General features: G+C 39.3%; 1 protein-coding gene across 1 annotated transcript in view; it reads left to right on the top strand.

Annotated features, from left to right (window-relative positions):
* The window catches only part of POMP (proteasome maturation protein), a 15,834-nt gene extending 6,214 nt beyond the window's left edge, over positions 1–9,620 (top strand). Inside the window, exons 3-6 of the mRNA XM_034758693.1 lie at positions 1,555–1,615; positions 3,392–3,493; positions 5,618–5,711; positions 7,133–9,620. Coding sequence (XP_034614584.1) covers positions 1,555–1,615; positions 3,392–3,493; positions 5,618–5,711; positions 7,133–7,200 — 325 coding nt within the window. The 3' untranslated portion in view covers positions 7,201–9,620. The remainder of the gene's footprint in view (positions 1–1,554; positions 1,616–3,391; positions 3,494–5,617; positions 5,712–7,132) is intronic.
* The last annotated feature ends 1,924 nt before the right edge of the window (positions 9,621–11,544 follow it).

The raw sequence follows: 11,544 nt of genomic DNA, 5'->3' as shown, positions 1-11,544 counted from the left end.
CCCCCCCCCCCCCCCGAAACAACCCCCCCCCCCCCCAGCGCCGCCCGCCCCACAGAAACAACCCCCTCAGCTTCCCCTCACTTTGTAATCAATTGCACTGTTGACTGAATGAGGTAGGCATGGAAGGCAGGCACCTCCAGACAGCTGCAACCCTTGGAGAGGGGATGGGAGCCAGACCAGATCAGTAGAACAGGTCAGCCACCGATTCACCGCTCGCCTCCTCAGACCTCCTCCCCCGGCTCACCTACTCACCCCCCTGCCCCCGCCATCCCGTTCGCCTCCTGCGCCAGCCCCCCCCCCCCTCCTAGTTCGCCTACTCACTCCCTGCCACTGCCCCCCCGCTCACCTACTCAGCCCCCCTCCCTCACCCACTGCTTGCCTACTCACTCCCCGCGGGCCGCACAGTGAGCCCCCGCGGGCCGCATACGGCCCCCTGGGCCGCATGTTGTGCAGGCCTGCCTTAGGTTAACAAACCCAGGGTCTGCTAACTTGAGTTTTTCTAATTCTGAGCTTCACAGAGCTTAAAGAGCTTGGTTCCTTTGTCTCCTCAGGTGAAGGGTGATTTCGGGGTTCACTCCCCCTCTATAGTCCGGTAAATTTTTGAAATGTATTCTTCTGAAGTGTATCCCTAGATACATTTCCTTTTCCCTGCTGCGTGTGAATGCCATGCTGCCTCCTGCAGACTCTATGCTGTCTTTTCCTCCACTGGTGACTTTTACAATGCAAATGATCTCTTCCTGCAATTTCTCATACAAATGAGTAGCCCATTGAATTTGGCCACACCTGGCCTTTTTCCTTTGTTTGGGGAAAACCTGTTTAAACCAGGCACGTCAGGGGGATTTGATAAACACCTTTTAGTCATATATTTCCAGCCTATCTGTAAAGTTCTTCAAGGGTTGACTGTACATACATCACACAAGAATAGTAATGATCAGTGAGTTATTAGTTTTCCAATGACATATTACATTACACCTTTTAGATACAGATTAGTAATATTAGTGAGTTGGGGTACACTGAGTTGGTCAGGGCAGCTGAAACTCATTGCTGGGTACCAGGCAAACCCTTGTCTTTTGGCACAACGATGCTCTTAGGGTCACACATAGGGTGACCAGATGTCCCAATTTTTATAGGGACAGTTCTGATTTTGGGGGCTTTTTTATTATATAGTTACCTATTCCACCCCCCCCCCTCCACACACACACGCACCCTGTCCCGATTTTTCACACTTGCTATCTGGTCACCCATGTCACACATGTAGATTATCCATAAATTAACCAATAACACCAGGCTGTATTCTGGTATTCAAGTTAAATTTGTCTTCTGTTTGTGAGCTGGAGCTGGGGGAAGAAAAAACATGACTGCTTTTATGTTAAGCTTGAAGCTGAAGCAGAAAAAGAATGAAGTTCTTGTACAGGTTTTTTCCTTGTTCTAAATGAGCACTAATTATAGCGGCTTGATGTTTGTATCTGGAATTAATGTCAGATTACAAATTGGTGCATTGATTTTTGGTTCTTCTGTGACTTTAAAAAAAAACCCTTTTGTTTGCATTTCTAGCTTTACAAGTGTAAAAAATGAACTTTTGCCCAGCCATCCTTTGGAACTGTCAGAAAAAAATGTAAGTGCAGTATTGAATTTGATAACCTTTTAAAAGTTTCTTACCATCAGCTAGTTACAAAGTTTAAGGGCTATTGTTACTGTTAACTGCTTGACAAGTGCAATTTCAGTGCATCCCAGTCAGTGGTGAATAGCATTCTAACATTAATTGAATAAAGATGCCTAACAGCAGTATTGCTGTGATATAATTTGTGAATTTTTGACAGATGGGGGTTGGTTAATACACCTCTACCTCGATATAACGCTGTCCTCGGGAGCCAAAAAATCTTACCGCGTTATAGGTGAAATCGCGTTATATCGAACTTGCTTTGATCCACTGGAGTGCATAGCCCCGCCCCCCCGGAGCACTGCTTTACCGCGTTATATCCAAATTCGTGTTATATCGGGTCACGTTATATCGGGATAGAGGGTAGCTGAAAGAACTGCTAGGGTTTATCTCAGCACAGGAGATTTGATGGAGTAGAACTAAACATCTTCAGGAGATACACTTTTCGGTTCATTTAGTAATATACCAAAATATTATTCCTGTATTATGCTGAAATGGTTATGGTTGTTCTTATTGCTGTAGAAGTTTATAAACTCTACAAATTGCATTAATAGCAAAGAAACTAAATATCTTTGCTTGGTATGTCATAAGCCCCACTTTTAAATAGCAAAAGACACTGGCAAGGCTAATGTAGTAAGCTAAAGAAGTAAAGCTTCTGGACTTCTGATGAAAATTACAGAGACCGACTAGACCTTTGATGTTTTGCCTAGAGATGGTATCCTGTCCTGTAACTTATACTTCTGCTTGTTTATGCTAAATGTCTTCTTTGGAAACATCAATGCCTCTTACACCAATATATTGTTATCATAAACGTTACAAGTATAACTTCTGAATATTAAGAAAATAAAAAAAAATCAGGAAAAATCACAGTCTTATGTCACTGAATATGGTGCTGCTATCAGTAGCATCAATGCAAAACCTGGAGCCAACCCCCCCCCCCCCCCCAGTACTGCAAATACATGCAAAATTATTTTTTAGTTTATACTTGAAAAGTTTATTTGACCAGTCAAAACCTTTTTTGTTATCAGAAACCAGTACCTATTAAGTAGGTATCCATACACTATATTTCTTGTTATTGATTAGTGCCAGAGGACCCAGTAAGGAGTCAAGACTCAACACTTGCTTTCCTAAATGATTTAAAACACTGGGACTCGTGTACAAGATATTTAACAAAAATAAATATCTGCTGAGATTGTATATAAAGTAATTTCATTATACTGGAAATAGGAAAAGTTTGCCAAATATAGGCTTCTTATATTTTTCAATGATAGCAAAAAAAGTTACTCTTCTTGTCAGTTTATAAGTCCTGCCATGGATTCTTTTGGGCCAAGATGCTTGGCTTTCCCCTTTCTGGGCTACTAATATTTTAATAATTTCTTGAAATTGCTTAGTGATACTTCAGAGTAATACACAACTACTCCACTTGGTGGAGTCCTGTGTATTCTGCTTGCCAAAAATAACAAAATACAGCTTTAGCAAGTAGCAAGCAGCATGTAATGCATGATTTTAAAATTAGATTTTCTTTCTCAGTTATTTAAAACAAATGAGTTAATATTCTGGCAATTTTCTTACACATCAAGGTTTATAAATCTAGCAACCTATTTACTGCATTTTTTTTTTTTTTTTGGCTGAGGATGATTTCCATATGCATGTTCATTGAAGTATAATTTTACAAATATATTTTCTATAGCTATAATTAAATGGAGCTTTTAAAAAAAAATCTTTTGATAGTTTCAGCTAAACCAAGATAAAATGAATTTATCGACTCTGAGAAATATTCAAGGACTCCATGCACCTCTAAAGCTGCAAATGGAATTCAAAGCAGCAAAGCAGGTAGGCATTTTTAATTATTCTAGTAATATGAATTGCCTTAGTTAAGTTATAGACCTATCTGCAAACATGCTTTTTAAAAAGCATTTGTTTCTTTCAAAATATATTAGATAACAGCTGTTCATCTTCTATACATTTTTCAAGCAAACTCTAAGCAGAACTGGCTTTATTGCTTATGATAAAACTAACGCTGCTTATTTGAACCATTGAGTTCTGTTATCATAGCAAATTCCAGGTGAAGTGAAGCTGAACTTCTTAAGTCTTGTGTGAGATTCTCCCAACCTGCAGGCCTTGGGAGGAGGACCACCGGAATGGAAGTTATATCCCTGATTTCCCTCCCCAAGACCAATGTTCTTTCTGGCAAACCTACCGAGGAATCACAGGAAGGAAACTCTGCTCCTGCAAACTAAAGGAGTTTGGGAGGCTGGAGCATACAAGGAGATGCAGGGGAGAGATTGGGGCAGTAAAACCCTATGTGCACACACACCCCCATCAGCCCTTCTTTGTAAGCTGTGGAAAGTTCACTGGGGACCAGCCCCCAAAGTTTAAGTTCAGTGGGAGATTGTACCCACCACCCCTTCTGAGTTCATTGGAGATAATCTTTGACTGCTTCATGTCCGTCTTCCCCCCCCGCCCTCCCCACACTCCACCTCCAGGAGCCATAGTAGACTTGTTTGTCCTCAGTGAATGTATTTGAGGTAATTAAAGATTGACAAGCCTGTTTGGGCGTGTTTGCAGCTACGGCACCTACTACAGATGTATGTTTAGGTGGAATAGGGAACTACCCTATCCTAAGGGTTAGGTGTTGGCCCACAACAAGCCTCATAAGGTTTGCTGTGGGTTTCCTGCCCTGCAGACACCAGAAGACCTACAAGAAATGCTGGAATTTTTCCTGCTCTCACCCAGTCACTCCTCCCTGCAGATCTGAGATCTGTTGCGGGAGGGCTTTTCTCCCACAGCTTCTTGCATATGTGGCAGGAAGGGAGAGTGGTGAGAGCAGAGACATTTTCCCCCCTACATGTGGATTGCCTTAGATATGCAGGAGAGAAGAAATTCTTGTGACCTTAGGATACCTGTTGGCCTTTGCTTGTTATCTTTAGTGTTCTTAGAAGATAATGTGATATGTGTCTATACCTTAACTTTACCTTTTTACAGCATTTGAGTTGGAATAGTATTAGTATTGGAACTGATTAAAGTGCAGCTGTATTGGCAAATATTATGGATAATTACAAATCCAGTATACCCACAAGCAAGAGACAGCTTTGCTTTGTTATATATAAAAAACAAGTACTCGCAATAACTTACCAGTAAAGTTTTTCTATGTCAAAGGCAGTTGTGAATACAAATATGCTGCTGTCTGATGTGCATCTTGTGATCTGAGCTCTTTACTTGTCATTTTAGTCAGTTGCCTTACTACATACGCAGTGACATGTGCAGAGCCTTCCTTTCTCCACAATCGTATGGTGGTCTGATGGTGCACATGACATAAACCTGTCCTTTTGAGCAAGAGCCAATCTCAAGCTTTGTTGTTGTTGTTGATTTGTATTATTGTAGTGCCTAGGAGCCCTAATCATGGACCAAGACCTCATTAAGGCTGCTTCTAGGGGAGATTGGAGAAATGAGGTTCATAATCTAATGACTCTTAGGGAGGGCCATACAAGTTCATTAATATAATGGTATAGTCTGATGTGCTTTTTACTCTTTTGATATATGGATTGAAAAAATAAAATTGAAAATAAATTAGCTTACCAAATTATTGAAATGTATGTTTACTAATCTTGTAACTCTCAAGCTGTCACTCAAGGTAAAGATACTTTGTAGTGACCATTCACAGATATTTGGCAGAAAACAGTGGGCATATTTTCCTACTGAAATTGAAAACAGTTTTTCATGATAGTGCATTTTGATGTTTTGATTCCATGCCTTGACTATAGGACGAGGTGCCAGACAGGTCTTGAGACAAATGTGTGGAGGCTAGAATATCTCTACACTCAAGTCCGTGTTATCATTCTGTCATTTCCCAAAGAACAAATTACTTTGCCTGTCACTTTTAATTACAGTTGCGACTTGGGAAGCCTGAATATGAGAAACCTGCGTTTCTTTCTGACTCTTGCTGTGTTTTCACAGATCCAACGTCTTCCATTTCTGCATAGCTCAAATATAGCGCTGGATACACTGAGAGGAAATGATGAATGCATTGGTTTTGAGGATATTCTTAATGGTAAATTATGTTTTCTTTCAAAGATTTTGTAAGCTGTCAAAACTTTCTCAGGGCTATCAGAAAGGTGAGATTTGGGAACTGTCAAGATTTCTGTGCCCCCTGACAGTTTTTTATTAATTCAAATTTAGAGGTTAGAAAAGGGATATATCAGGAAAAAAATAAATATGGTGAAGCTGCTTGTTCTCCTGAGGTTATCCTGAAATGTGAAGCAAAATTGTGTTTTGTATTTGGATGTGTAACATATCCCCTAACCCATGTTTTAATAGTAGTGAAAGAGAATAAATGCCAATAAAAATTTATTGGAGAAGTGGTTTTTATCATCTGGGGCTAAATTATGGAGCCTCAGTATTCCTGGAGGAGTGCTGAAGGGAATGTGCCTCAGAGGGGCCCAGTTTGTACTGTGCATAGAAGGAGCACTGTCTGCCCTATCCATTAGGGCAAAATATATTGCTCCCCAATGTGCATTGCCCCCACTCCAGTGGTTGATATGAAGGGGGAGTGAGTCTGCCCCCATGCATAATCTTGCTCCTAGAAGCCCTGTTTAAATGAAGCACCACATGTGGTGTTTGGGTTGCACTCCAGTATGATTGCTGGTTTTTTAGTGTGAAGTTTGAAGTTCTCATTCTGATATTTCTCTTTCGATATACTATCTTACCTACTAGACTTGGGCTGTCTTTTTCTATGCACATGCACCCACTTGAAACTAATTTTCACTGTTGCTTTTTAGTGTTGTAACCATTCTCTAATTCTTTTTTTTTTTTAATTAAGTACTAGGCTTTGATCATTACTTTGTAAAACTTTCTTTTGTCACACTCATGTTGCTGATATGCCATTTCAACTTAAAACGAAGTTTAAAACTTGTTGTTTTTCTGTCTGTTGTACTTAATTTATTGTCCTAGGTCTTGTATGATGTGTAACTCTCTGGTGCTTGAATATAGCATAGCTTCCCGTTGCCCCTCTTCCTTTCTAGGGAAAAGGAGACCTTTGCCGGGTTTCCTTTCCCCTGGTTATTGCTTAGAACAGATATTTAAAGGTCGACAGATTTGAAGCATACACTGCAGAACTTTTCTCAGTAATCAAGATGTGCACATTGCTATAAACCAGCCGTTTTCAGACTTTTTGTATTGGTGACTCCTTTCACACAGCAAGCCTCTGAGCATGACCCCCCGCCTTATAAATTTAAAAATGGGGGAGGGTGGCATTTTAATGTAATGGGGGCTAAGGGCTGTCAACCCCACAGAGCTGACACCTCACGACCCCTATGTATCCACCTTGTGACCTCCCGAGGGATCATAACCCCCAGTTTGAGAACCCCTTCTATAAACATATACATCTAGAGGAAATATAGTCCTCTTGTCTTATGATAGTTTCTGTTTCAAAGTGTTACTAACTTTGTAAATATTTTACTGTCTATTTTCTAGACCCATCGCAGAGTGAAGTTATGGGAGAACCACATGTGATGGTGGAATACAAGCTTGGTTTATTGTAACACAAATGTAGTCCGAACCTACTGTTCATGAAAACATTTCTTGTATGTGTCTTTATACTATACTACAGGTTCAGTGTACAATATTAATATTACATTGACACAATGTTTTTGTTAACTTACTCACAGGAGAGCTCTTGCCTTACTTGATGAATAGGCACATTAAATGTTTAAAGTCTATTATGATTTATTCTCTGCTTACTGTCAATATAAATGTCCTACAACTGGGTATTTTAAAACTGTACAAGAAGATGACTCTTCATATATTGCTCAGGACAATAGCTGCTTAGTTTTTGAAATATTATACATATACTACAAGAAGTCCAAAAATGCATGTGCATTTTAAAATTGATTACTGTAGGTAAATGCAGGGAATGCATGTTCTTGCAAAAGAACATTTTTCAATATGAAACAGGCATTTTCCACTGAATCACTTTTTGTTCTTGAAATCTTTTAAACGTTGAATAAAAAATTGCTATAAATGCTGTGGTTTCCAAAATATATTTAATCACAACTCAAGTCCCTGACCTCCAACCCAAGCAATGTTACTCTCATCACTTGCAGCCCCTTTAAGGAACCTCAGTAGCTCACTGGTAGAAAAGAACCCTGCCACACACATTTGTCTGCCCCAGCTAAGATGTCCAAGATGCTCATTCACTGGAGCTCAGTTGCCCCTTAGGATAGAATTAGACACTGCTCCCTAGGAAGAGTTGGGAGCTGAATTTGGCTTTACCAAGCTACTTTTGAGGGGGGGAACCCTCCTTTGGATTTCACAACAGCCTTACTGGGCAAAATTGTTCTGTGAAATTAGAGCTTCTGTAGCCCTATTTTGGGCTATGTTCCAGCCTACATGGAAACTTAAAATAACCACTTAGCAACATTTAACATTTAAGGGAAAAATACCACTGTTGAGAAAGAAAATGTAAAATTCAAAATGTTTGTATGCACAAAGGCACATCTGACAGACTGCATCACAGAAGTGTTACAGTAAGAACATTAATTTTTATTTTACATAACTGCAGAACATACAATTAAAACTGAACTGACTTGGTTGTAAGTAAACAATCTTATCTGGGGATAACCAAAGGGAGATTCTAAAATTAAAAGCTACACAAATGCATCTTTTATAAATGAATAGCCAGATTAAAGCTGTTTTCTGTAAGTTTAAAGGGTGTATTTTTATTTAAATTACACAGGCTGTGTTAAACTTAGAATAGCTTGTATGCATAACATATTATAAATCCTTGCAAGAAGTTTAGGACCGTTCTCCTGTTGATTCTCTTCCCATACAATGGTCAAAGTGTGTCATGTACATTTTGAGAATGTAACCAGCCTAAATGTTACGTATTGCTGCATCTTTTAGAAGCAGAGTCCTATCACAAGAATTACGCTCCAGTAGTTGAACTTCCTTCTTTGATTTTTTTTTAAATCATCCATCTCAAGACCCAATGATTGCAAAGAAAACCTTCCAAAAATAAGCTTAATGCAATGAAGTCTCCCCAAATCTGTAAATGACCTGAAACAGTACTTCTGAGACATGGGAATTGCATCCATTCAGCAGATTTGGATGTTAACTCAAGCATAATGTTAAGAACTTAAATGTCAGCCTTGTTCTCTACTCTAGCATTGCTGAATACTTCCACAGAAATGTGCAGGTACAAGTTTATTCCACAACCCCAAAGTGTCTGCTATGCCTGTCTATGTGCCAAAAGCCCCAACTGTTCCCTACTCCTGTGGGCCAAAACAACCAGCTTCACTTCCTACCAATTCTACAATGCAGTTATGCATTTTTAATACAAAATCTTGCAGCAAATTGAAGAATGTGGAGGCAGCATGTTACACTCCAGAAGGGATACTTTCCTGACTGCATTATTTATTTTCATATTTAACTTAGTAAAAAGAAGAAAAATCTTAAATTTCTAAATTATCTAAGGTGGTTGTGGGATTTCCAGTCTGCTTCACTGGAGAGCTGCAGAAGTCAGGGAGTCTTGTTATAAAAGCAAATTTACACCGTTTGCTGTAGAGTATGTAGGGCCTTGCATGTACATTATCTTCACTTAAGTGAGCTTAAATTGGACAAATGAGTGAACAAATATAGGCCTGTTAATTTTTTTTTCTTGCTCTTTAGGGTGGTTTTCTGGTCTTCACTGTGAGCAGTCATAATTAGGATATTTGCTGCAAATATCTGGCCCAGCTATTAAGTGACTAGATTTCATGGTGAGGCCTTGGCATAGAGGAGTAGAAGGAAATAAATGGACAGGTGAGGACAGTGGTATGGGAGTAGTGAAAGGGTACAAGGAGGACACAGGTTAAGCAAATGGATTCAAGGTATAGGCTGAGGTGGATAGCCTTGAAGGTAAGGACAAGAAGTGTAAACTTGTTACTTTGGGCAAGGGGGAACCAGGGAAAGGGTTTTGAAGAGGGGAGCAGCATTGTCTGATCTATCTCTGAGGAACATCATAATTTTAGCAGCTGTGTTTTGGACAGGGTAGAGGGGGAGTCAAGTTGGTAAGAGAGGTCATAGGAAGAGGTTAATGTGGAAGAAGAGCAGATGGGGATTATGGCCCTGTTGACAGGAAGGAAGGATTTGATTTTTCAATACAGTCCAGAGAAAGAAGTGACAAAGCTAGGAGGAGAGAGGCATCAAAGCTGATACCAGTGTTGTGGGCTAGAATGTATGGCTGGCTCAACTACTTCCCTCTTTATATTTATCTCACAATCAAATCACATTTGCTAGAGTAAGCTTTCTGCCTGGCAAACTAGTTCTGTATCCTCTCAGATTGGCTAGCCTTTCACAGTTCCTTAAATGGACAATAAGAATGCTATTCCAAAATGCTGTTTTGCTTAGATAAGGATGTTTGCATATGTGATCTCCACTCATTTAACTTGAGTGTCAAGTACATACTATTTTATATCACTAGCTGCAAAAGAAATTAAATGATATGTTGGTGGCCTGAGCTGCTTCTAAATATTACTACAGCAATTGTATTGCTTTGTGCATGCTTGTCTGTCAAAAGAACAAGATCCAAACGTTTAAAAGACTAGACAGATCTCTGCTTTATTAACTTACAGCAAAAGGGTGCTTGCATTTATACAAAAATATTTCACTTGTCAAATCACTCAATTGCTACAAAATTTAAGGTTTTATTATTAAAAATGTATTGTACAGTAGTACCTGGAGGCCTCAACCCATCTGATGTCTCATGCTATATACTGAATAAATATGAGAAATGATTTTATATAAATTTTGGCATAACTTCCTATTTATTTCAATTTAAGTGCTATATTCCCCAGAAACATTTTGCATCTCCATATAGACACAAGTCCACAAAACATGGTTTTATACATTGTGTGCTGCAAGATCAACATAAAATGTTCCATTCTCCCACCCATGTAATACAATCATGTGTGAAAATTCTCGTTTGGGCCAATGGAATGTCCCATTGCACAACTAGGTTTTCCAGATTACCAACAGGGAGTACTAGGGACAATGTAGTACCTCCATAAAGAATGGGAAAGGAATGAAGGTATCGATCCTCTTTTCTGAATCACTACATTTTCCAGGAGTTATTAACTTGGACATGGCAGCTTCACTCTACATAGTTTCTGGCATTAACTATTATATAACCTGTGTGAGCAGAGTATCCAGATCAGAATCGTGTGTGGTCTAGATGAAGGGCCTAAACAAATCTTCACAGCACTCTTATGAGAAAATGTCCTTTCTTTTGTTAAAAGCTGTGTACATTCCTGAAGCAAAAAGTTGTTTACAATTCAAGGGCTTTTTTCAAAGTTTGTGTTTAAGAGCCCTTAGACTCGCATGTGAACTTATGCTTTCTATTTAGTGAGCATCACCAGTGTACCTGGTGTTATACAAATATAAAGGAAGACAAAGTGCTTGTCCTGAAGAGTTTGCAGTCTAGATCATACACATAATATACACCTTTTATAGCACCAATCTTGATATGGTGCCAATATTTTTGGTGGATTACTTCTGAAAGGCTTTCCTAAAGCTAAGTAGGGTGTTGTTCTTAAAGTGAATTTGAATGAAGAGAAGTCATTTGAGTTGCATGTGCAGATTGGTGGTCTGTCTCCTATATGGTAACAAAGATGTTTAGCTTACCAGAATTGTGTCCTTTTCCTGTTTAAAGTGTATGTGCATATACAGTTAGTTCACATTTCACAGTTGATTTTCTAACATAACATCCTTCCTAATATGAAGGCTAAAGTGAACTCCAACCAATTTACTGTGTTCTAATTACTGCACCAAATCTCTGCTTAATAAATACAGCACGATGGAGTCTCTCTTTGCTTGCTGATGGATTATAGCAACCTTAGCTGGAAAAAGGG

Source organism: Trachemys scripta, chromosome 1, assembly GCF_013100865.1.
Source record: "Trachemys scripta elegans isolate TJP31775 chromosome 1, CAS_Tse_1.0, whole genome shotgun sequence".
Taxonomy (NCBI): domain Eukaryota; kingdom Metazoa; phylum Chordata; order Testudines; family Emydidae; genus Trachemys; species Trachemys scripta.
The sequence above is the reverse complement of the archived record's forward strand: the minus strand, read 5'-3'. Positions and strand labels throughout refer to the sequence as shown.